The sequence below is a fragment of the Seriola dumerili genome, unplaced genomic scaffold (assembly GCF_002260705.1).
Source record: "Seriola dumerili isolate Sdu_G_001 unplaced genomic scaffold, Sdu_1.0 BDQW01000017.1, whole genome shotgun sequence".
Lineage (NCBI taxonomy): Eukaryota > Metazoa > Chordata > Actinopteri > Carangiformes > Carangidae > Seriola > Seriola dumerili.
In genome coordinates, this window is record NW_019174272.1 from 4,892,508 (window position 1) to 4,919,705 (window position 27,198).

The following is a 27,198-nucleotide window of genomic DNA, read 5'->3' on the forward strand; positions in this document are numbered from 1 at the left end:
TGCAGGAAGCTAGTTTAGCTAGTGGCTACAGCTCAGACAGGGTAGCTTCAATAGGTGTAGCGTGACGCTACGAAAGCGCGGAGCTGGTTTGCGTTTTTAAGTATTTTAAACTCGGCAATGAATCTGTGAATCCGATTTGCGAACAATCATTAATATGCAACACATTCTCACTTTAGAAAAGTAAGAGAAGATTAAAGTTCGGTCTGTGTACAGATTGTTGTCTGCACCGCAAAAATCTCGCAGCAGACGTCGTTGAATCAAACGCACCCTAGAGTGCATCTTACAGGTATGTGCTGTTATATGCCAAGAACAACTTTTTACAGTGCTTTTTTGACGGTATGAGTCATACTACAGCACATGTACAATATGTCCATGATTATCTCTTCTTTTCAAAACATAATTTTTGGTTATTTAAATGCACCCAAACAGGACGTCCTCCTCTTTACACAGCCACAACTACAGCTGCTTCTGGCTCATGCTGCTGTTAAGTTATTACATCTCATAATAAACATAAAAAGAAATGACTGCAGACAACGGTAAACCAAGATGAACTTTATTCATATGTTATGACAAGGTCAATAGTTATCTTGTGTAGGCTATGTGAGGACATATGGACGTTCCTGGTGGCAGTTCAAGCACACATATTCCAAATTTTAAGATGCATGAAAGCTGGTCCTGCGTTCTGAGAAAGCCAGGCTGAAATTTTCAACAAAAAATATTGGTACTGTTCAAGCAGGTTTCCATGTCTACTGATGAAATGAATCACCCATTTGGGGGATACAGCCCTGATAGCAAATTTAACAGTTTATGACACGTTCTCTCTATATATACAAAATGAGGGTTAAGGCTAAAATTTTAGTCAGAGGTGTTAGGCAGATGAATTGTAACGAAATCCCTGATATCCGGCAAATGGCTGTGAGAAGGTTCTCCAGAGTGCAAAGCATGCCAAGCTGCCTATATAAACTCTATTGAGCACACTGGACAAAGGAAGTCAATGTAGCATCACTGACATGATGAATTGAGGCTGCATTCAATTGAACAACTGGAAGATACTCGGCTTTCAAATAAATAAATAGCCAGATGAACAAACGACAATGCACAAAAAGTCTGAACTAGTACTAATACACACAAGTTATTTGCAATTGTAGTCTGGCAGCAAAAAGACTTTCACTGCATTTAGAAGATATATTTTCAAAACCTTTTAGTATATACTGTATTTCAGGACAACTTGTTTTGACCATTTTCTCTACAGCAGCTAACAATGATCAAATTCTATATTTGGTGCCTAAACCATAGTGTTAATTCTACAATCAAAGCTTCTAAAACTTTCATGCTTCACTATGAACCTTTCTGGATAAATCCATTCAGTAATGCCTCAATAGCAAATTTCTTCCCCTTTTGAACATCAAATAGTTCCCTTTATATTGGCAGCATCAGCACATTATGAGCCATGATTTAAAAAATAAAAAAAATCATAGCATTTCCTAACTACTTTATCCAACAGTCACGATGGGTTATAGTAAAACTAATATTACATTATGACACATCACAATCATGTTCAATTCTGTTGACATGAATGAAAAAAAAAGGCCTAAAACTAAAGCTTTCAAAGATACAATACAAAAGGTCACAAATGTATCACCCAGACAAACTGTTTTACTGTCACGGTGGATTAATAATCCCAAAACTAAACAAGTCTTTGCAGACTTGATCATGAATATGAATATAAAGAAATGCTGACAAAAACTTCACATCACCCGATATTAAAGCAGGTGAAATTGTCGTGGCAAGTTACTGTATTTATTCGCTTCAAGTAACTAGATGCACATGACTTCAAATTATTACTCGGTTCTGCAAAATGTCAATTCTGATGTCAAGTTCCCCTTTTAAGTATAAGTGACACCAGCTATAACCAAAGGCCATTTTGTTTTAGAAAAACAGTAGCATGTATGTTTAACAGCGTCATTTAACGGCTGCTCACATCCAAAATGTTGTTCAAAAATAAATGGAAATGGTGACTAAAAGAACTGGAGAGGGATAATTAGGGGAAAAAAACCCTCTCTGTGACAAAATGGCAACACAGACCATCAGGGCCTATATGCATAAAAAACCTCAGGAGTGCTGATCTGTCTTTGATCATTTTGCTTCTTCTGGAAGCATGAGCTATTTTTTTTTTTTTTTTTTTTTTTTTTGTGAAAAAACCAGGGAATGTAGATCAGTAATATTTTTTAAGCCTGATGATATGGGCCCAGGTCATTTTTCTCACCATGGGTCACTGCATGTAAAGGCTGATGATTTGGTTAGATACCTGAGTAACTGTACTGAGGAGGAGGCACACAGCTTAGCTATATGCCAAAGAGGAGCTATGTTCATAGCTACACAACAAGGAACAAGTCATACAACAGTAGTATTTTGTGCACTATGGACACCAGCCATTGGTGTTTACTTATACAGGATATAAGGGCAATGACAGCATGTGAGAAAAATGGATGTTGACATTTGCCCTATGGAGCTCCACAACTGTGATGCAAGGGCCAGCTAGCTCTTAATAGCAGCTCTCTAGTGTCTTCAAAACCACTAAATACTGTTGCAGTTTCAAATGCATTGGGTGATAGAGACCAATCCTTCTTTACATCTTTCACATTGTTCCGGGGTAGAGACAGTATGTGCCAACAGATCAGCTGCTGGTAATGGCACCGCACCATTTTGTGTTGAACAGGGAACATTCTGCCTCAATTGCACATATACCGTTTGAAAATAATAACACAGAAAGGCCACTAAATACATGGAAATACAGTAATAACAAGACATCCAGTGGGACACAGACAGTACCTCTGAAATGAAGGGAGAGCCAATCTCCTAAATCAATCCAACATTTAGCTTCTGAGTAGCACAATGATATGACTCTTTGACAGTGAAAATGATGCGCATGAATGGCAACAATGATAGTGATGATCACAATAGCAGGAGAAACAGTTTAAAGTCTGAGTGTGGTGGTATGGGCTGTGAAGAGTTTCCGGTATTCCATATGGGAGTGCTTTAAGGAGCCCATCAGGTCCTGCTCAGCAGATCCATACAAGTCATGAAGGACAGCACATGGTAGCAGCTCAGCACACGGAAAGCCAGGTGGCACTGTACCTCATTGAATCGCTTCCTTCTCCAAAAGATGGGCTGTTGTCTAGTTGTTTTTTTTTCCCTCTGTTGCTCATTTGCCTCAAGTTACAAATCAAATGTGTTTCTTTTGTTCTCATTTGTATTTTGTCTCCCTGGCATTCTCACATTGCATACTTCTGTGTCCATTCTCTTGCTAATTTGTTGTACCTGTAAAACACATGCAAAGTTTCGAAAAAAAGTTTCAGATGAACTTGCAAACCGTGAAGTTACTCTCCAAAAATACTGAGTCAGTACATTCATGTTTTACACTCACTTTTCCCTGTCAGCCTTGTATGTATGGGCGATCTCTGGTACCAGTGGGTCATCCGGGTTCGGATCACAAAGAAGAGAGCAAATCGACAATAATACTGTGGAAGAATGAAAAAGAACATTAAAGTTAAAGATTACATTGAGAGGACAATGAGAAGGCTGTGACCTTGAGAAGTAGAGGCCACTTGTGTGACTTTGACATTTTTACTAGTCATGAAAGTAAAAATCATAGACAATCAACAATCAAAGACATCAATAGATACATGACCAAATACCCTAAAATATAATTGATAGTATGGTAGTGCCATTAGAATATATACACCATGTATATTATCAAATATACATAGTGTAATTTTATGTATCCTATATCAAATAATATTAAACTTAAAAGTATTTCAGAACTTCATTTGACGCTGGATTTCTTTTGCTCTGATGTGACTTGTCTTTTTACATTTAAACATAACGCCTAATGTCATGAACCTGACTTGACATGGCATATCACATTAAGTCTGAAGGCATGACTTGGGACAAGAGTCTAAAGGTTTAAGACTGACATGGATGTGGGAAAAAGTCAAGTTGTGGAAATACGGGGAATGTGTCACTATCACTTTTTCACATGATACAAACCTACTACACCTGCTGTGAACGGTAAAGCAGCAATACCAGAGGCCATTCTAAAAGTGAGCAGTTTGACTTGCCCACCTAGGTGTAGCTTATTACATTAACAATGTCTTAATAATGCATTACACTTACCTGTGGCTGAGTCAGGGCCCTAGTACTTTGCATGTTGGGTCAACATTCACAACTGTTTTAATAAATAAAAATGTCAGCACACTAGTATAAATCCTTTGGCATCCTCTTACCTTTTGATACTGTAAGTGCAGGTGACCATTGCGATCTCAGTATATCCAGACAAATACTTCCATTGCTGTTGATATTAGGGTGGTAAATTTTTGTTGTGAATGCAACCTGTGACAAAACAGAAAAATATGTTATTTTCCAGTGAAACCAATTACATTGACCACAGTAAAATAAAAGTGAGTCGCTAAGGCGAGATGTATTAGTGCCTCATTGTGTTACACACAAAGAAGACCCTTACTCACTTTGGGTGGTTTGAAGGGGTAATCTGTCGGGAAGTGAATGGTGAGGAAAAACACTCCACTCTGATATGGGCTGTCACTCTAATGAAATATAAATAGAAACAAGTTGTCAACGGCAATTTCGTTGTTTCTGTTGCATATTTCAATTGGGTTAAGATACAGTGTCACTTACCGGACCCATTATTGTTGCCTGCCAGTGAAACACTGAGAAAAAAAAAATCAATAATGATTTTAGAGTTGGTATCCAAACTCCTGGCACATAATGCCATACTCTCTTGAAAATATATTTATACAAAGCAATCAGATATTTTTTTGTTCAGGCATACACTGATACAGCAATTTTCTAACTACTTACAATCATCTCCAACTGGTCCAGCAGAGCACTGAGCAGGTGGGTCCCTCTGCAGGTCTGATAGTTCCTAAATGGTAAGACAATCACAAAATGAATCAGCTTTTATTTTACTGATCAGTCGCAGCATTGTTACAACTTTACTCTTTGTAAGAAAAACACAAACATTTAAATAGTTTCTGTTAAAAGTGGTTATTTTACATCTATTAATATTAAGTACCTGAAATATGAAATGCATGAAAACATGAAATATGATTATGTGAGAACCTCATTATTAGACCAATGCACTATATGTTAAAATGATGAATCATGAATGAGTTCTTAAGATTTTGAAATAACTTCTTATTAAAAAGAAGTATAACTTTGCAACAGAGACCATGTCTGGAGCTTAATCCATATAATTTCTGGCTTTATGTGAAGTGGGCTAACTTAACTTTGTGGTGGGTAAAGTTCAATCCTAAATTTGAGACAGGTTGAAATTACTACCAGTCTTTTCAGTGGCAGCCATGTTTGCTTAACACTCATGATCCAAGCCTGTTGACATGTAAATGGTGGTTCTCGATTTCATGAACATTTTAGTCATCAGTTCAGCTTTACCAGGGATGCTGACTGTGAAGGTTATAGAGCTCAACAGAAAGAAAAAAATGTGCTACAGAAATAATTAAGGCAAAAAATAAATAAAAATAAACTTGTGTAAATTAGGTTTATTATATCAGAAACAAATGTAAACGCTATGGCCATATTCCATTACATACTATTCATGAAATGACAATGATCACAGACAGCGAAACGACGGATGGTTAAAATGACATAAAGCCCGTTATTTAATAACTCTTGAAAGTAAGCCTATCTATTCTGTTATATAAATACACACCGTGGCCTGCTCCAGTGCCCCATTTGCCATTCCATATATGGCAACACTGACACTAGAGTTCAATTTTGGCAACCAGCAAGCAGCTGTCATTCAGCGACTAAACACATCATCAGCTACACTCTCAGTGACCAACCACAAGGATAAAGATAACTGACAAGCTAAGAATTTAACAACAAATCCTGTGCATGTCAACCAATCAAACCAAGGACCAAAGCATATACTAACCTTTGCTAAATAACTGCTAGCCTACGGCTGCACTGCGAAACGACTCGTTTGGTTAACATTAGCCACCTTTCCCAAAGTATTGATAAGGTGCTAAGCTACATGTCAGAAAGACAAAGTAAATATTACACACTTAAAACGTAGCTGTCAAAACAATGACGCTGTTAGAGTGGTTACTGGTAGTCAGCGTTACTGTAGCAATGCACCAACAGGGCCACCAGTGGTTAGCTCGTCTTTTGTCTGTGCATTATTTTAAAAAGGAGCACAAAAAGCAAGCAAGGCTAAGTCGAGCTACAGAAACGGCTCCACACTGCTATTACCTTCACAGAGGGTCGCAAACTCAGAAAAATGTGTCTATTATAAGGTATGGCTGGTACACGAAAGAAATATACACTCACCTTCTGAATTCTTTTCAACGCCATTGCTTCAATGGCTATGCTAGCTAGCCTGTCAGCTAACAGTTAGCACTTCACACATACAATTTGGCTTTTGTGGCCGCGTTCTTCCAAATCTCACTTAACGTACAATCAGAAAATCACGTCTGACATTTAACAGGCTTGGGGCTTTTGGTTCCCAGTACAACCGATGCGGTAAATTGTGTGTTAAAGTCTGATCTTTCTTAAGACTGGCACAGAACAACCGAGATATTTTGCTGTCTCTCCTCTCATCCCTGCTCCTCTAGGTGCCTGGCAGGCTGTTTTGGGTGATATCGCGATAACTTTCTTTACAAGTCCTGAAGTGACAATTGCAATTTCCATGGTTGTAGTCCAAAATGAATTATTTAGTTTTTTAAAGTTTTGACACCATACACTTATCAAAATCAACATTATATGACTCTCCATTATAATGTTAAATAATCACAATAATTATTATCTAAATTCAATTTTCACATGATAAATGCTATGAATGAAAACTCCATACAATAACTTCCCATAAATTTGCCTACCTATATTTTGGCTACTATATCTGTCCCTCCTCTTTGCATTTAATCACATTCTGCCAGAGATCAATATAGTTATTTTTATTTATATTTATAAATAATAATAAATAATAAATATAATCAAGTATTTAAATGAGCATCATTCATCACATTCATCAATCTTATCATCAAGTTCACAAATAACAGAGACAGGAAGGCAGTGTTAAAAAAAAAAATACATTCTTCAATACATGGCTTTAAACATATGTACAGCCTATAACACCAACACAATAGCTGAGGCTGGGTGTCCACAAGATGTCACTATTTGAAAAGAACAAAAACACACACACACAAGAGAGACACGGCCAAAATAGGTGATGAACGGCTTTGATTGGAAAATATTATCACAGTGTCATTTATGAAACTGAATGTTGTATGCTCATAGTCAGTTGATTAATCTAAAGAATTGCTTTCAAATTATTTTTTCAAGCGCAAAAGTGCATGACAATGGAGCAGCAAAGTGCAATGAAGCCAAACACGTGTATTATTTCCATGTACATAGGAATAAAGAGAAAGACTATAGAATTGTTCATTCAATACCCAATCATTGTAAAGGCATATTCATCTGAGTCAGCTGCATGCTCCGGTTTCTGCACAGCCTTGTCTTGCAAAGCCTCATGAGCTCCCCTTTATATATCTTAAACAAGGGTGAAAAAAGAGCTCTCATTATTTTAGTGAGTATGTATGAATGGGTCGCAGTGTTCATTCTTCTTAAATGGCTGATTCAGTGTCAGGTTGAGGATCCTATCGTCAATGTGACACTGAGAGGGACCATTTTGCTTTGGAAAGCTGAAGATTCCTTCAGATAATATCTTATTGTTTGCTCATCTCTGTGCTCTCAATGACCTGCCTGTCCTCAGGGCCTGCCTGTAATCAGATTCAGCCAGCAGCAGAGGTAGCAGTTTGGGTCTTGTGCAGCAGGGGCCTTGTGTTCTGAGTTTGTCTACTTGGAGAGGCCATTTATCAGCATGAGGTTTTCAGACACAGTCAAGCCCACACTTTGTTGGCTTGAGAAGCTTCAGTTCACAAAGCCTCCCACAGTCACCCTACTGTAGTTTCCTCAGAAATCTCAAATCACATTGGTTTGCTTGCTACTGTATACTTTAAACCTATGGTGTTTGTAAGTGACAGAGACACAAGTCAGTCCCACAGTTACGGGGGCATGCTACCTTGTAAATGTTCAAAGCAATAAGCAAAAATGTCTTTCTTTCTATAAGGCAACATATCACTGACCTGTGTAGGGAATTTCCCAGCTATACCCAGAAGTTGAGTTTTTAGTTACAGGACTGGTGCCACAAGTTCCAAATTGATGTATGAGCCAAGGTGTGAATGTGTCAGACCTGGGATGATATGGGTGGGGGTAGCAGCTTAGTTGACCTGTCTCATGAGGAATATAGCCTATAGTGCTGTTATTTGAAACCACAGACTCAGCAAACTCCAGTGATCTGTCTTTTTGGTCACATGAATCATCATCAGTAGAAGTCCCATTGTATAGCAGAAACCATTCCACTTATTGTGGCAATTATGCTAAACCTGTGTCTGAGCTTAAGTATATTCCACTCAATGGCACTTTTCCCATAGTTGCCAATGTGACAAAGCACATATGCTCACTGTCATTTTCAAAATTAACTTAAATGGGTCTTGCTAATGTCTGAATTATCCAATAAAAGCACAACCAATTAATGCTCAGCACAAGCTGGGCTCCCAGTCCCCAGAGGTGTTTTACCTTCGGTCAGTGTATTAGCTTTCTGAGGGCTCTCTTGTGGAACAAAGATCCATATTGTTCCCACATACTAAGAGATATTTGTTCACTCCTTGTATCAATGGTCTTGATTTGATTATACACTCAGGCAATATGTGCAAGCAGTGCTCATGTTTGCAGTGAAGTCAGCACTCTGCACAATCAAATAATTCTTGAGCTAAGCAATTGGAAAAAGGGTCATTATGTATGGAGCAATCAGTGTTTCATGGCCCATTTCCTTAGCTGTGATTTGATTTTGCTTGTCAGTGTTAAGGTGGCCTTTGACCTAGAAAATCTCTGAGTTATTCCTCAAATCTTCCTCTTGCTTTTTTTGGGTATCAGTGTTAGTGAGTTTAAAAACTTGGATCAATTTTTTGAAGCTTCCCTTTGTCTTCCTCTTACGTTTTGGTCATTAAAACAAGCTGGTACATGACTGTCTGTGTTGTTTTTTTTTGGCTTGCAAGGTTTACATCATCATGAAATCATATAAACATTTATAGCTTCAAGGATGTGCCTATTAAATGGCCTTATATGCTCTAACTGTGGCCATGGAGAAGTCGCCAGCTTTTATTGACCTATTTGCATAGCTGGTTATGGGATGTCTCATTTACAAGCAAGGGTCCTAACGCAAAAATGATACTGCATTTTACTGTTCTCAGAGACCAAACCCGTTTTAAGTGACAGGCTGAGTGATGACTTTTTACACTTTTTAGACTCACGCTAAAAAGCTCCTTATGTTGACTAATGTAAACTACATCGCATTAGATTTAAAGTTAATCATATGTTTTAAATGTAACATCTTAATTTGGAAAACGACTTTAGTCATTTAAGAAATTTAGTGAGTTAAATGTGGAGGGTTTTTTGTCTGGAATGTACTTAAGTAAAAGAAACAAGTATCACCAAATGTAGAAACTCAGGTACAAGCAGTACCTCAAACTGCAGGCTTGTAGCATGTTATTAAGTTCTTGTCCAAACATAATTTACTTTCCACATTTAGATTAAAACAATATCACTAAATTTTGTCGTTATGATAACAGCTAGAATGAGTCATGGATTCATCATCTGCAAAGTGATTAATAGGTTATTTTTTTAATATATTTTTTTTCTAATTTCTCTGATTATCGAGATTTAATGTCTCTCCAGAGAGAGCAAAAAGAATGAGATCAGATCCATTCCCCTGTCTGTCACCTCTGATCCACCCTTATCTGATATGCATCATGTGGCACACAAACACAAATCACACACATACTCATAAAGAACCAGTAATCCTTTGGGGTTAAGCACTTAAAGAGCGATCCCCAGAGCCCTCTGTGTCTCTGAGTTGCACCACAGTTCTGGCACGGTGATTGACAGCTCTGGAAACGGTTTTACTGTGCTGCTCTTGCATTGAGTAGTCTCAAGAGTCTAGGTAATAACTAGTCTGGAGTGTTGACTAATACATTTAGTGGTGACTCTACATAATCAAATGTGTTCCAGCTGTTTGAGTTCTGATGACAAATTCAGGTTTTCCCAGTTTGCTGAGCTTCCTTGAGAGACAAAGGAGGGATTTCCTCTGAAGCAGACAGGCAATGGCAGCACCAACAAATGGCTTGGTACTGTTATCAAATAGAAAGTCTGACTAAATATAAACTTATCATCTACAGCCTGAGCCAGTGCAGAAATGAGGGAGAAGGCGACAGCTGAAACAAGGTTTTCTACAGGCTGTGTCCTGGGGCGTGTACGAAGACAACAGATTCATATACCAAAAAACAATAAAAGAAGAAGTAAAGTATATTTTTAGTTGCAGCATATGTTTGTGACTTAGGTGAAATAGAAACATCCTTCTTATCTTTTTTTTTTTCGTTTCTGCCAAATACACACATGCACACTCAATGCGGATACAGGACATTTGAATATTACAGTTGCTACATGGTTCAGAGGTAGGAGCAGCCACCTGTTGTTTGACAAGTTTTCACTGTGCAGAGGTGTGTAGTTAGTGTCTGTGACTGTGTGTGAAAGTAAGTGACTGGGACATGGGTTGGGGGGGTGGAGGCGGTGGAGGGGGTGTCCATCCTGCTGCACAATAAACAGTTTGTTTCCCAGGAGCACCCCTCATGTTCCTGTTGTTGGCTCCATCGCTGCTCACTGGGAAACGTCCTGGCCTCTATTGTCCAGGAGGTCGGGGGTCACAGGATGCTCCTAAAGGCCCAAAGAGGGAGGTAAGAGGTTGGATAGTGAGGCATGATAAAGCGCTCACCCCCCCACCCCTCCACACATGCACCCCTTATAAAAAAAAACATTAAAATTGCTTCTTTTTCCCCTCCCCTGTCATACCGTCTTCCATTCAAAATGCCAGTCATCATTTCAGGAAGTGAAATCCGGACAATGTGCAGACTGACTATTTCATATTGAACCTCCTAATTGCCTTCGGTACATGTGTAGAGCTCTGTTCCTCGCGTGCGTTCTTTGCATATCTTTAATGGAAGCCGTAGTCCACAAGCTTTCCCATACAAAAATGGGAAATTCAATCTAAGCAGCTAACAGAGGGTGACGCATATCATTAAAGAAAAAAATTTGCCAAGAAAGGAGTGGTTGTATTGTACCGTTGTCACCACACAAATGTTATAATTTAACCACAGACGGAGCTTAAACGCTGGCTGAGACTGTGGAGCAGATACATGCCTCTGACTGCAGTGACCTTTTAAACAGGATAGCACATAAACAGCCATATAAACGCTGTTTTTGCAGCACGATTAAATATGTCTCCTCAGAGCAGCAGACGTTTATGATAGTTAAACAGAGACACCATGCTGCCATAATGGAAACTTGTTGCACCTCTCTTGAGGCTAGAGCAGCAGCTGAGGTCCATATCAGTTGAAGCTCTGGTGTCTGTGTGAATCAGCATCCATGCAATATTTCCTGTGAAGTTTATCTGTAAGGTTTTTGAGCAATAGTCTGATTCTTTTATTGCACTTGAACCAAAGCGCTTTAGGGCCGGCAGCCTGTCCTTGTCTGTGCCTCAGCGTACTGGAGGAATGGGATGAGTAGACATGCAATTCTCTGGACATTCACAGGGACACTCATTTATCTTTTTTATAGGGCTAACCTAGCTGCAGTTTTTGAACAACATTCCAGATGCTTGTTGCATTACTAATGGATTGCTGCGATATCCACAGCACCTCGACAGCAACAAAAAAGGCTGTGAACCTTCATATTTGTGCCTTGTTTATTTTCACTCATGTGTGTGTTTGTCATATTTGATGTATAGTTCAAACTGTAAACAGTCTGTGTAACATATCTACAGCATCTCACATTCATGAGTAAAAAAATGACACTTTATTTCCAAACATTATTACAAAGGTGGAAGAAGTATTTAACTGGTTTACCTAAGTAAAAGTCCTGCACTTACATTTCTGTAGAAGTACAGAAACATTATCAGAAAAATGCACATAAAGAATCAAAAGTAAAAATATTTTATGCTCACAAACAGCGACTATCATAATTATATTGTATTATACTATATTATTTGATTATTGTAGTCCTTGGATAATTGTGGAATCAGCATCTTACTGTTGTTTTTCCAGGCATATCACTTAGTTACAGTCCACCAGTGCCTAATTATGGGTTTTAATAATTCTTTGCCCTGTTATTGTGTGTGTGAAGACTTGTAGTGTCTGATGTAAGATGAGAAGTTAATAAAGGTAACATGAGAGACAATAGGTGCAGCACATGGCCATCCTCATTTCTCCACCACAGGCATTTATGGATATAATGCTCATAGTTTGAGTTACATGCTCTGAATCTTCCTCGAGGCCTGACCCTCACCTCGTCTTGCCCTGTCATATCAGGTTAGGAGTTATACTGGGGCGGTGGACGTGACAGCTGGAAATGGTTTGAGGCTCTCCGGATAGTTTGTTTTCAGACCACGCTGCGGGGAATGGATGAGAGACACGTGTAGGTTAGCCTTTGGCTGTTGTACTTATGCGCCTCATGGTGACAAAACTGTTACTGTGAATGATATCACTGTAAGAATCTGCACTGCTGCATATTTAGTTGGCTCTTAGGTGCTCCGTGTAAACATGACAAACTGATCGGAGCTGTCCAGGTATCCCAGCAATGTGTCACTATCTGAGTTAATTAGGCTCCTCTGGTGTTTGGAGCACTTTGACCTGTTGGGGGATTCATTTCCTGGCCTGTTGTGTTTCTAAGTCTGCAATTGGGGTTCTGGCATAATTTGCGTTCTCACTTCCCAGTCCTTCTCAGATGGTGGGGTGCTTTTCCTTTCTTTATGACCAAATAAATCTGACTGGTGCCAAAGGAAAAAAAAATGGGATTAAAATTCCCCTTTCGCTGTCTTGAGGAGCCCAGCTGCACTGCACTGTTTGTTTTCCACGGCGCAGTGCAGCTGCACAGTCGAGCATTATGGAGAGGTGGGCCAAAGCAAAAACAGAAATGACTTATTTTTATTGGCATGTACCTCTCCATTCACTGAGTGATAATTGTTTTGTGGAATTAGAAAGCAAGAACAACATTCTGGTTAAGATAATGTTAATGTGGTTAAACATGCTTTCAGGCTACATGTAATATCTTCAAGGTCTTGCTGTTTTTTTACAGTAGCTCTTTTTCTCACAACTAAACTCTGTTCTCTCACCATAGTCTATTTCCGAAGCCATGTACTAGCAGCACTCACTGTATTATACTGAGGCACATGAGTGACAACACAAATAGTGACGGTCGCCTGAATACAAAGTATTATAATTACTTAGATGGTGGAAAGGTAATGTAAACTCTGCAGAGCAACATGTACAGTGGTTTAGTTATGCTGCAATTTCTTAACAGACAACTGGCAGCTATTTTAACAACCACAGGCGAGTGGCTAGACATTCACACAAGAAGTAATGAGCTGCAGAGAGAGAGAGAGAGAGAGAGAGGAAGGTTTTGATGCACCTAGAGATAACACGGGAAGACATGTGGTGCAGCAGGTAAAACATGTCTGTGAGCAATATTATCTGGGCTGTGGCACCGTTCAGGTAACTCTCTCTAAATGCTTCCTGAATGTAAATGAGGATGACTTCCCAGCAGGTTTATGAAAGCTCACTTGGTCGTCTGAATGCAATCGCTCAATATCTGCCCTGACCTTAAAGAGCAAAGTTTGCCAAAGAAGAAAGGAAGGTGGGTTTTGCTCTTTGCTTAATCATCCAACCTTTCTCGCACCATTTCTCTTGAAATGCTTCTCTTGCTCTTTTTTTTTTCCCCCTCTAATCTGCACAAAACAGTCCTCTACCATCATGTCTATTTTCAGTTCCTAGAGTTCGGATGTGTCCTCTTAAAGAGTACGCTGCACCTATTTCACCCCCTGCATTAATAACGGCATTCACAGTACCAGGAAAATACATGTGTACTTTACTATTTACTGTTCCACAGCTTCAAAACAGGGAACACATTTTATCCCAATTTACCATAACCCTCACAAAGGATCTAATCTAACTGATGTTTATCACATAATTTGAACTCAAGTCGACTCAGATACAAACAGCTACTTTAGCAGTTCAGTCTCCTCATCACTGAAGCCACAAAATTCAAGCAAAGTATGAGAGTATGGACTTTGGTAGACACTAAAAAGAGCAATATTACTGCGAGGATATATTCATGAAATACAGTGCATACACACACATGCACACATTTGTTTTACTCCTGTGATAGTGCACACACACACCACCAGCTGGAGACATTCAAGTAGAAGGCAATCACCAGCGCAGGGTTGTGCAGTAATTCTATGGAGGAGAGATTTACAGACCAACACATAAAGATGATGGTTTCCAGACCCTGTGCATTATTCTGACAGATTGTGTGCTGCTCATTGTATAGCTTGAGAAAGTTAAGAAAAAAATGGGACAAAAAAGACAACACTAATAATAAGTAATCCATGTGAAAAACAAAAGTCCTCATCGACTGGGAATAACTTTATCTTCTCCTGTGGATACACACAGACAAAAACCAGCAAGGACGCTAAAAATATGCAAAAGACTTGTGGTGCAGTTTCCCAAGGCCAGAGAAAGGAAATAGACTGACAGTTTCTCCCTGACCCCTTTACTACCCCCCTGTAACCTCCTAACAACCCCCGCGGGGGATCCTGTCTCTATGTGTAAAACAGACAGTCAGAAAGCATCCTGGAAACTTTAGAGCCACAAAAACAAGAGGACGTGAGGAAGTCCAATAAGCTTGTATGTAGAGGGGCTCAGTCGGGAGATAATCTCGAGGCCACACAGACCAGGCGCCAAGCCTATAGAGCCTAAAAGCTCCGTGGCGCAGCCGAGCAGCGTGGTCATTGTTGTCTTTGGAAAGTAAGCAGCTTCAGTGAGGCCAGTGGTGTGAAAGCCACCTCTCTTCTTGAGTGTCTGCTCCAGACCCTGTTGTTGACATACAGGGCAGGTGCAGCTGCTCTCTACAACCGCATCAAGTTGAACCCCCTCGACACATACACACACACACACACACACACACACACACACACACACACACACACAAACACACACAAACACACACACACACACACACACACACACACACATACACACACAAACATAGAGCAAGGAGCTTGGAAGTCAAAAGACAGGGTTATATGGACAAAGACAAATCTACCATTTTCTTTAATATCTCTGCAACAATCAGCGAGGCACTGCTGAGTTAACACAGGGCCCACAGAGATGAAAACAATGGCTGGATTCTTCTGGCTTGAAGATGGCTATGGGAAATGGCAGGGATGCCAGGGCTGATAAGTGACTGAGGGGCTCAAGTTACTTCCAGCTGTCTGCAGCCGTGCATGCCTCTGCGGAACGTATGGTTCACGCATAATGCAAACCATTTCATTTGCGTAATGCTCATAAAAAATCTGGCGGACATATTAAATAAAGTCAACAGCCTCTCACTTGGGCAGGGTTTACATCACAGGAAAGAATCTCCAGTCCTCTGAGGAGCGGTGCAATGCGCCCCTCAGCTGAGAAAACACAGACAGTTGAACACTGTGACCTTGTGAACATTAATGTTAACTGGATCAATAAAACCAGGCGATAGCAGAAAGCCTGGATGCAGCATCTGGAAAGAGTCTGACTGAGGCTTTGGGACAATTATGGTAGTTACAGAGCTGTACATAGTAAATAGTGTCCATGAGGACCTGTTGGCATTGTTGGCTGTGCTTGTTTTTTTCCCTTAAACTATAAAAGACAGATTTCCATATAGACACGGCAAAATAGAGAGTATATTTACCATCTTGTAATTAAAATGATGGGAAATTAAAGTTAATGTAAAATCAAGCCCATAAAAGATTAATGGTATTTAATAAAGGCTGTATTTTTGTGCTGTAAACCGAGTTACGCTGAAAACTAGCGCCACATTGCATTAGCATCACCTCAATACCAGTGAGGGCCTCTTCCTGTCCATTTGGAAAATATAAGTACATTTTCAAGCCGCTGCACACTCCAAAAGGGAGAGTGCTTTTGGCAGGCTTTGAAGTTCTCAGAAATAATGCTCCTTAAAAGCATCCTCTGCCATACAGAAAAAAACATGAACATGTATTTCAGTCAAGAGGCATGAGTGAGCACTTCTCAGCGAGCATGTAAATCTGCACCGGAGGACTTTGACGTTTTTGATGTCTTTCAAGTCTCACGATGTTGTACCCTCTGCACGAGCGGCATTGATTAGCCTTCAGGTAATATCCAGTCATTCATTTGTTCATTCATTCATTCTGTCTAATCATATAGAAATGATTAGCATCGACACTCATTTCATTTCAACACTCAGTGTTCTCTCCTGCAGATGAACACTCTCTCGTTTTGGAACCGGGACCCTTCTGGAAAAAGGACAACAACAAACGCAACAAAACACCAGAGAGAAGGAGAAAGGCAGGAATAAAACTTTGCAACACAGTCTTTTATTTTCCCTTCTCTACACGGTTTAGTGTTTCAGTTACACCCTCCAGGCAGTAAAAACTGTCATCTAATCATATCCTCACACAGTCTTAAATGCCATATACGCCCATACCAGCTTGGAAAGGGGACCTTTCTGCGGATTAAAACGGATATGAGGTTATTTTTGTGAGATCCATGATTGCATGAGGCACTCCCATCCATACTTAGTGTGATGACTGAGGAGGTGAGGTAATATGGCAGAGTGGTGATGCAAAAGAGTCAGTTCATCTGCATTGAATCCTGCCCTTTGGTTGGAGAGCCAAATGTTTTGTTTTCACTCTTTTAAATCTGGTGATCCTTCCGTGAGGTCAGAAAGAACGTGGATACGTACTGGATGTTTTTATATGATGGGGTCAGATCAGGGAAATGCATGTTGGGATGTTTAAAAGATGTATAGATATCACAGTTAAATCAAAGCTGTGACTGGATCAGTCTCTCTTCTTTTTTTTTGATAAAACATGAAAAAACAAGTGGATTGCAATGTGTTTTAAATTAGCATTTTATGTTAATAGCTGCATAAGAAATAATAAGGTATAAAGACCACATCTATTATAATTCTTCCAGACTTGTTTTGACCAATTTTATGCTCCATCTTCCAAAAGCTAAGACATTCAAAACCAAATGGAGACGTTCTGGAGGGCTCTTTGGATTAATGAAGGAACACGACTTGGGTACGCTTCAAAGACAATCAAGTGATACCTAAATCTCCTGAAGTGAGATAGATGGAAGCAGCAGTAGCGCACTGTGTGATCTGACATGTCCTCCACACACTTTAACTAGTATTATTAGAGAGCTTGACAGGGTGGGTTTGGCCTGGCAAGACATGTTGGACACATTGCAGCAGATCAGAGAGAAGACAAGGGAACTGCCTTAACGCCCCTGAAACAGTGAGGCGAGAACGTGATGAGGAGATGGGAATTACTGCTGAATTAAGCACCACTTTGATTGGAAACTGATTGACCGATGGTTGGCAAAACATGAAAGGATGACCTTGAATTCTCCAAAGCGAGTATGGATTGGCACAGAGCATCTCTCTCCTCCCTTTCCTGCTTTCTCTCCTCCACTTTCACTGTCTTTCAAACACACACACACACACACACACACACACACACACACACACACACACAAGCACACAAACATACAAACTAACCCAAACACACTCTGACAGGAACACACAGCACATGGAGAAGCACACACGTGTGTATAAGCACGCACGAGTAGCTCCATCTCTGCTTTTTTTTTTTTTTTTTGCACTCTCTTTAGTGAGGAAAAAAAATGAACACACAGTCACGTACGACAAGCCAGAGTTGAGAGAGCAACTTCAAAGTAAGGCAGATGCAGGGACAGCACCCTCTGAATAAATTTTCTGGCCACCAGTCGATCTGCCCCCAGGCTAAGATTGTGGCTGTTCGCATCTCTCCTGACCCCTCATCAACTCCCAGTTAAAACCAATCCTTCTCTAACAAGACAGTCATAGGGAGAAGGCAGCGATAGGTAAATATATATAGGAGTTAAAATCCTCTTTCACATGTTGCAGGTGTAAAGAAATGAATTTTCCACATTATATATATAAGCCAGTGTGCAGCTGGTTGGATGAATAAATTGGTGAGAGGGGGGTTTCTATCAACACGAAACACATCAACGGTACCTGAACTCTACCAGTCTGTAAATATACGTGTGATTCTGTGCACAAAATAATTATAACCAATTAATGTGCTTTTATTTTAATGACAGTAACAGCTTGATAACAATAGGCATCATTTTTATTTTTGAAATGACTGCTTTCTCTCTCACTTTGGACTAAAACACTTCTGATACACTGTTATTTTTTATTTTTTTATTATTTTATTTCTCACAGAAGTGTTATATCTCACCCTGCTGTGAAACAACAGTCTACTCACCACATGCCAATGGCGCTTAATAGCACACTGCTGAAACTTATGCGTGTGTGAGAAATGTCAGTATTTAAGAGATATCCCTGTTCAGCAACTGCTTATGCAAGTCATTATTATTTTTCTGTGTTGACTTGTTTTAATATTTGATTTCTTTATTAATCATTTATAAGGCTATGGTGCATGAGCACTGAATAATTGTAATTGCACCTGCTGGGACATGCACAGTCCATTATATCTCTGACATGTGATAGATTTAGAAAAAAAAGAAGAAGCTGTGTTTTCTGTGTTTTGTGTTAGTTTAGGGTAGAAAAAATGTGTTGGAGTTCAGTGTCAAACCAAAGGGTTGTATCATAAATTTGGATGAAAAAAAATGAACTAGTGCGAGCATTATTTCGTAAATACACTCTGTTACATTCTGTGCATACTGTAGCCAAGAAAAACAATGATGTATAGCCTTGAGGGCAAAATATTCACCTGTGTATGTGCATGCAAGTGCAAACGTGTATTTCTGTGTATAAGAAATCCACTATTTATAACTGCCCTGCATGCAGTTCATAGAAGATGCAGTATGCAACTACAGTATATGTTGCTTTTAACCGAATACAAATACACACACTGCCGTGCACGCACGCACACACAAACACCCAGGAGGAGTGAGGATCTAATGAGGCCCGTGGAGACACTGCTGAATTGTCAGTCAACCCTCAGCTTGCTGACACGCAGTCGACAACATCAGTGACTTCTTTTCTCAAACAGGGGAAGCCTGTCGAATTGCATCAGAAGTAAAAGAAAAGTCTGAGGTCCTGTGGATTTGGGCTGAGGAGGGTGAAGATAGGATGAGCCAAGGAAATGTTCTAAAAGAATCAAACTTGTTAGCTGGTGTGTGTTACACTTTGGAAAAACTTTTGCAAGTTCCAATGCTTTGTGAGCAAACACTAGGCTACTTTCTTTTTTAATGCATTTAAAAACAGGCCATGATTCAGATTTATGTGCAGGTTACTCCACAGACACACACGCACACACACAAAAAAAAAAAAAAAAAAAAATTGCAACCACTTCCCTTGTTCTTCCAAGACTGCTTGCAAAACCGGGCCTCCAATCCTGTTCCTCAAATATACAATGGGGCCAGAGAAAGAGAAAGAGAGAGAGAGAGAGAGAGAGAGAGAGAGAGACAGAGGCTCGCCCTGGATGTTACCTCACTCTGTCATGCCTATAGTAGTTTAGTTGTGCCATAATAGGCCATGCTTATCCCAGGTGTTGCTGAGCTTTGTCTGTCCCCGCGTATTGTTTCAGGACAGGCAGACGTGCAATTTACATGGCAGTGTGTAATTATGACTTTCTCACTAAAAGTCTGGCCTGTCATTTTCACACAGATGGAGGCAGTGTGGTCTCCTCTGCTCGCCTCCACAATACTGGAGATTATTGGCAGGTCACACCTCGCGTTCACTTTGACTCTAATAAAACATCATCTGTGCATATTCGCATATTCTCATGCGTTAATTTCATTGATAATTCCTGTAATACAAATAACAGCAACAATAACTACAACTAGGCTACTACTACTAGCCTACTCCTAATAATAATAATTTACCGATAATAATAAGTCATAACTGTGTCATTGATTGATTTGGTTACACCCCCCCCCACCCCCCCGTGCACAAACCTCCTCTGTTCTGTTAAAATGCCCTCGATCATTTCATTGTGTGTTGCGGTGGCAGTGCGTTGGTGTCTTGAGGGTTAAGAATAGCTGATCTACATGGTGGTGAATTAAGTGTCGGCTTTCAGTGCAAACTCCTCCTCTTCGGACGGGCTGCGCTTTTCCTCCACTTGAACAACCAAGTACTTTTTCAGGGCGCATTCCCCGGCAGCAATGTGGAGGGAAAGGGCGACCAGGTCCAGCTGAATAAAATTCTTACTTTGCACCGGGTTTTATTTCTCTCTTTTTTTTTTTTTGTAGTTTTACCCTCTTGTGTGTTTGTGAAAACAGCGAAGCGTCGCTTTAAACTTGTGGAGAGGGAGGAAAAGCAAGCGTGTGTGAAGCGAAGAAAACTGCAGCAACCGTCGCGTGTTTTTCTTTCTTTCTCTTTTTTCTCTTTCTTTTTTGTCTCCGGCCATTGTTTTCTCACGCATGGATACTAGGAGATGAAATCGGACGTGTTTCTTTTTCTTGAGTAACCTCCCCCGTCGCTTGGACTTTAGTTTATGTGGTTCCCGGGATCTGTAAGAGGAGGAGAGAGAGTCCCATTCCTCAGCAGCGCAACAAGGAGAGACACGCAGGGGCCACAAGTTGTCCACAAGCTGCGAAGGAGACGAAACTTTGCCAAGTTGCTGCGCATCCGGCCACTAACGCCAAAGATTCATCGATATCTTCCCTCGGCGTCTCTGTTGAAACTTCCAACTGTGGATTATTGTTGTTGCAAGACTCGCCATGGACCTCGGGACCACGTTCAGAGGATGAAAAGGGAGTTTTGAAACATGAACAGTCTGCTGTAGTTGGTTTACTGCTCCAGCGGCTCGTTTGGACTACACTGATCCGATAGAAAGTCAATTATTGTTGCGACTGTTTTTCCTCCTCCTCGATAGAAAAAAAAAAAAAAACAGCCGCTGCTCTGCCAAAATGCCACAGCTGAACGGAGGTGGTGGGGATGACTTGGGGGCCAATGATGAAATGATCTCTTTTAAAGACGAAGGGGAGCAGGAGGAAAAGATATCTGAGAATGTATCTGCGGAAAGGGATTTGGATGATGTGAAATCCTCCTTAGTGAACGAGTCGGAAAACAACAGCAGCTCGTCAGACTCGGAGGTGAGGACACACTGCACATAGACGATGTTCTGCACACTGCTCCAAGCATTAAGACAGATGTGATTTAATGTTGTTGAAAGTTTCAATAGTTTCTTCCCCTCCGCGCGTGTGTGTGTGTGTGTGTGTATATTCTCTCCTTGTCAGCAAGCAGAGAGGCGCCCCCAAACCAGACCAGACTTAGAAAGTTATGAGAAAACAAGAGACTACTTCAGTGAAGGTAAAATTAAAAAAAAGAAATACATACAAGCACCGTCAGTACTTTGTGAACTATATCTGGCGATTGTGCCGCTTTTGTGCCGTTATTAACCCTGGCTTTTCTTTATCCCCCGCAGCACTGAGGAGGCAGCAAGATGGTGGCTTTTTTAAGAGTCCTCACTATCCTGGCTACCCGTTTCTCATGATCCCAGACCTCAGCAACCCCTACCTATCCAACGGTTCACTGTCCCCCAGTGCGAGAACAGTAAGTGTTGCTGTGGATATGTCACTCTATACTCTCTTTTCTTTATTCAATCGCACTCGGCATGAAAAAAAAAAAAAACTTTGGCCGTGCGTAAAAGTTCCTTGTGCACTGCCAGACCGCCATATTCCCTCCGAGTGGCCTCTCAAGGAGTACTAACTACTTCTTTGTTCTTTTTGGGGATATAAATTTCTCCCTGCCACCCACCCTCGACAAGGCTTGCATTTGACAACCTCTCATTCAGCTCAAAGTTCAGACACATTAGTTATTCTGTTTTATTTTGAAGGATTTATGGCAGTCCCTTACCGAAAATACACTGCAGTGCTCACACTGGATTTTGATTATATACTTTATTGTGACCATGTCTTATTAAAGCTGGGTTTATCTTATGTGCTGCCACTGTTATTCTCTTGTAGGGACTTAAAATTCTGCAGTGTGGATGCTTGTATTCTTCTGAAATTTATTTTACAATGGATATTTTTAAGGTTGGCCTCCTCCCACTAGATTGCTTTGCTATTGAAGGTATTTCTTGAGCTTGCAGGATAACATCTTACTGTATTGTAGACCTTGCATGTTTTGTACACACATTCTCTGCAGAAAAATTGAAAAGAAGAGGCAGTTACCTCAAGTCATATCCCCACCGTAATAACAATGTAATACCTCACTTTGACACACATGGGAGGCATTTCACTGCAGGGACCATGACAGCCGATGTCCACAGACTAGATAAGGTCGCCTGTCGTAAGCTAGTGTTGTTGATGTAGAGTCTGAAATGATTCATGTACTTGTTGCTTGGTTGCATCACACCGGTTTTTCATGAAGTTGTCAAAAGCTTGTAATGTTTAAATACCAATTGTTGCACTGGTTTGTTTGCTGCTACTGTGCAACAACTGTGTCCCATTGCAAGTGTTATATGTCTTTTAGCATGGCTAACAGCAGGCTAGTGAAGTACAGAGACCTTACGATAATTTCACACCAGTTAGCAACGATGAAAACATGACTAATGAAGTCACAAGAAAGTTCATGAGGCGAACAAAAATGCCACACTGAGGTCAGAGAACGTGGTCTGCAAAGTGTCGACGGACACTGAGTGAAAACATTTAAATGTAACCCGCACTGTTTGGAATGGCAGCTCATGAAATACAATTTAAATGGGACTATGCAAACTTCCTTGAAATAATCCCTGCAGGAGAGCTGTGTTCCTCCGAGCTTGTCCATCCCCCAATGCATGTCATACCCCCCCCACACCCCCACACCCCTCCACCCCAAAAAACAAGTCCTTTTCACTGTTCCAGGCCCACTCCCCTCGCCTCCCTGTATCTTCCATTCAATTAGAAAGGCGTTAGTTGACCATTGTTATTCTGAGCAGTCTTGATGGCTTCATTGGAGGTCTCCATTGGGGCTCATTAACTAAATGGCTACTCTGCTCTGACTAGGTGATACATGCTGCCCTGCAGATCGTCTACCTCGTTGCTTTTGGCCACCAGAGTTTCGTAGGAATAATGTCATTACTATATTTTGTGCTTTTCCTGATGGATTTTTGCAGGGGACAACATTTTAGGTATAAATAAGGCATTCAAACCCATCTATTATCAAGTCTCTGCTTTGTTTTGTCTCGTCTGTGGTGTGAAAGCCTCTCCCTTCCTTGTGTTTTTCTTCTTTTTTTTTTTGTGTCCAGCAAAACAAAGTTGAAAATTAAAAGGACTTTCCTTGAGGCAAAGTAACAAATAATTGGAGAGGATTTAAAATTCGAAGGTATAATCCCCCATATTAGAAAAAAAAGAATGAGGTCAATGGGACACAGTGAGCTGACTGTGTCAATCATCACCGCGGCAGAAAACAAGCAGGCAGACAATAGCTGGCATACTTAGCAGATGTCTCAAGGTCTCCATATTGCTCTGTGCTCATGGCTTTAGTGAGAAAGCAGCGGATTTGATTGATGAGAGGTTCGACTCAGTACCCAGCAAGGCTCTGGGGCTGGTTTGTTTACACCTGTGGATAAACTTGAATAAAGTCAGATTTACTGGATGACATTTACCAGTGGCTTGCACCAACAACTTAGTTTAACTAATGAGCTCTACGGTTACATTTATCATGCAGCATCATCCTGTGGGATATGCTGATTGGCTGGTGGGATAAAATTTGCCCACAGGGTATAACCTTGTTTGTGTTGTCACCTCTCTGGTCTTGAGACACAGACAATGCCGGTGCCAGCAAACAGATGTATTATATTGTGTGTCTTGGATAGCCCTGCTTGGGAATGACAGATTTGTTGGTGTGACCGTGGTATGTGGTTGTACTTGTGCTGCATGAGACACATTAAAGTTGTGTCTCTCGCCCAGATCATGTGATTACATACCAGGCGACAGAGTCCAGCAGCTTTTATTTCTAGGTGGAGCTCTGCAGTTTCATTCTGTAGCAATGTCAATATTTTTGTAATTACAGGCAGAACAGTGTGTGCCAAGGTATATTTTTACATTTCCTGCATGTATCTATTTACACCTCCCCTTACAGGTCCGACATCTTTTGTGTGTTTGTGTACTTTTGTGTAATAATAAAGCAGTGTGGCGCTCACATATATCCAGCACATGCTAGGGTTTAAAAGAAGGCAAACGCTAAATAATAGATAGGAGATGTTGCACAAGAGTCGTCGTGCTGTGATTTGACTCCGCAATGTGCTGCATGATGAAGGATTTGAGGCCCGAACTTTTAAATTTGGATGTGGCAACCCTATCATGAGCAATGAGAGACAGGCCTACATGGGATCAGCACAGAGTTCCCCTGAGGGCCAAGCATAACTGATTTAAAGCCTGCGTGGAGCTGACATTCCGCTGTAATCCACCGAGAGCTGAGGAGGAGGTTTTATGTTTGCAGAGATGTTCCACCAGACTTCTGCCTGCTGTGGGGTTTCAGAGCCAAAGAGTTTTTTTTTTTTTCCTCCTTTTTCCTACGAAGTCAGCCTGACAAATCCAGCTTATTGTTTGTCGATTCATTGATGTGATTATCGCCGCATTGTTCCCGTAGTGACGGACTGGTGCCAGATTTAATTGGTGAACACACACGCACACACTTGACGCTCGACGCCATCTCTTGTCAGCCTCATCAGCACTTTGAGATAACTCTGCTAGTACATCATCATCGTCACTAAAGAGTGAAATGCCTCTTGTGTGTGAGAGGTGGCGAGTGAGCGAGAGCGAGGTTAGCCGCGCAAATATATCTTCATCAAATACGCAGTGAGACACTTGAACTCCCGAGCATGATTGTTGAATAGAAAATTGTTTGAGATTGAGATATGAATGGAGAGTTTGTATAAGTCTGAACATGTCAGTGGCTACGATTGCATGCCTTTCTGACTCCTTTTTTTTTTTTTTTCATTCTTTCTGCTGCTTTTGGTGCTTAAAAATGTGCAGACAAAGAAAAGTCAACACAGACATTGTCCCGCTGAATAAAAGGGCCTCTCCCTGCATAAGCAAAGCCTGTTTGTGTTGAGGTGTCTTTTCATCAGGTGGCTCACTTGGCTTTTTCACTCGACCTTTGTGTCCATGCATCCATGTGTTGTGCTGTGTGTGTGGTGTGTGTGTGGCTGTGTTCGTGTGTGTGAATGTAAATGTGCACATGCATCGTCATGCGTGCTTGGCACGTTTGTGTGTGTAGTACACAGTCTGATTTGACGTGTAGGGGGTGGCGAGGGGTGGGGACGGGTTCACGCGGTAGGTGGGGGGGGTTGTTCAGGTGAGGCTCTGTGGATACTTTTGCAACAGAGGGAACAGTGTACGGGGCTCACATCCTGACAACCCTCAGTGTTGTATTCCTGAATGTTGGCGCGCAAATATTTTTTCAACCAAGCGCTGTGTCAACAGAGCACACATTTTTTGACTAGGTTTATAGTTTTTGAAAGATTTTTTCTTCAAAGGCAAACACATCTACATCAATTTAGTGGCACTGTTCAATTAGGAACAGATCGCTGGCAACCGCAGAAATGCCATCGCTGGCTAAGAGCTCTGGCCCGGAGTGATTCAGGTTGATAATGAACTCATTGCTCGGGGTTGGGAAAATTGAATTAAATTTGGCAAAAAAATATATATATTTTGAAATATTAAAATAATCTTGATTTAGTTTGAGAAGGAGGGGATAGTGTTTGGGATATAATTTGACATTTTGAAATAGAGCGAATTTAATTGATTAGCCTTAAATTGTTCCGTTGTTGTTTTTAAGAATTACTTTTATGTTACACAGGAGTAAACAAGGTCAGGTCTAATTAGTGCAACACAAACCAAACCAGTTTACAGTGGGAAATATATTGGCATGTTTCTAATGTTCCACTTTACACACCTTTACATGTATAAATCACTCACTGTGTTATAATCTGTAGTAGCTGGACACAGAACCTTTCTTATGGAGCGTTACAGGAACATGCATTTTGTGGTTATGTTCGCTTCATAACATCGCTTGTGTAGAGCTGTGTGAAATGGTGTCAGTCCTGGTCTGTATCCTTCCCTCTTTGGTCTCTGTGGAAGGCATGAGCTGGCGTCAATTCCTCCCGCTACCCCATAGCCTGCTAGTTCACTACCTAACCCACCCGCCCACCCTTCCGCCTGACATTAGAAATTCTGTTTATAGCGCTCTCTGGCTCTCGAGCGCGGGGCCCATCAGGAGCATCTCAGCACCCTTTGAGGAATGGATAACCAACATCTCCCCTCTCCAGCCGCAGACTCCCCATGTTCAGTGACATCAATGAATCCCTTTGATGTGCCAAGATGAATATGTGTGCAAATGTGTTTTTATCAATTTATGTGTTTTTCTCATTCGCTATGTTTGGCCAGAGCTGCTGCGATGTTTGGTACACTGCTTTTCCCCGTGAAAATTTGGGCTAACTTGAGAGGCGTTCGGCCAAAGGTGAACATCTCTAACACACCTGAGTTCTCTCCGCAGTCTCAGCTTTTCTTTTGCAGCTTTGAGACTTTTCAAAGATGTTGTTGTGAGTGTCTGTTCAACATCCTAACAACAACAAAAAAAAAACATGTTGCAGCGTTAGACTTTAAAGTCAACAAGAAATCTCTAGCTATTTATGGTGGAAGCTTCTTGTTATTACTACACATGTTCTGTCTCTACTTTCAAGCAATTGCGATCCTTGTGTGAAGTGACCGGTCACTGCAGGGTTGAGCTGTGATGGGACTCAAAGGCAGACGAGTTCAGCTTGAAGAAAAGGGGAATCTAAAATGTTGCTGTCTCCATCCAGCTGCTAAGTGTAAAAAAAAAAAAAAAAAAAAAAGTTCTTGCCACGAATGGGGTGATGCAGGTGTGGGAGGTGGAGACATGTATCATGTGTCACATGAATACCAGCTTAGTCATGTCTGTTCTGTGGTATTAACGTGGATTCTTGGTGCAAGGAGGGGAGGGGAGGGGGGG

General features: G+C 40.9%; 2 protein-coding genes across 3 annotated transcripts in view; one reads left to right on the forward strand and one right to left on the reverse strand.

Annotated features, from left to right (window-relative positions):
• Positions 1-537: 537 nt before the first annotated feature.
• Positions 538-6,654, reverse strand: LOC111227001 (ubiquitin-conjugating enzyme E2 D4). Its single transcript, XM_022752343.1, has 7 exons — positions 6,367-6,654; positions 4,879-4,942; positions 4,696-4,727; positions 4,527-4,604; positions 4,287-4,392; positions 3,428-3,521; positions 538-3,321 (listed from the first exon to the last, which is right to left on the reverse strand). The coding sequence occupies exons 1-7, from the start codon at positions 6,388-6,390 to the stop codon at positions 3,276-3,278; spliced, it is 444 nt and encodes a 147-aa protein (XP_022608064.1). The 5' UTR covers positions 6,391-6,654; the 3' UTR covers positions 538-3,275.
• A 13,794-nt stretch (positions 6,655-20,448) lies between these two features.
• LOC111226848 (transcription factor 7-like 1-A) overlaps positions 20,449-27,198 on the forward strand; it is a 38,945-nt gene continuing 32,195 nt past the window's right edge. For both annotated transcript variants that reach the window (XM_022752147.1, XM_022752155.1), the window contains exons 1-3: positions 20,449-21,332; positions 21,477-21,549; positions 21,665-21,792. In XM_022752147.1, coding sequence (XP_022607868.1) covers positions 21,147-21,332; positions 21,477-21,549; positions 21,665-21,792 — 387 coding nt within the window. In that variant the 5' untranslated portion in view covers positions 20,449-21,146. The remainder of the gene's footprint in view (positions 21,333-21,476; positions 21,550-21,664; positions 21,793-27,198) is intronic.

Bases quoted from the DNA above. Each gene is read 5' to 3' on its own strand.
- LOC111227001 (XM_022752343.1), bottom strand. From the start codon at position 6,390: ATGGCGTTGAAAAGAATTCAGAAG. The intron at 4,943-6,366 runs GTGAGTGTATAT...CTTACCATTTAG, and splicing joins CGTTGAAAAGAATTCAGAAG to GAACTATCAGACCTGCAGAG. The intron at 4,393-4,526 runs GTGAGTAAGGGT...GTTTTGTCACAG, and splicing joins ACCCCTTCAAACCACCCAAA to GTTGCATTCACAACAAAAAT.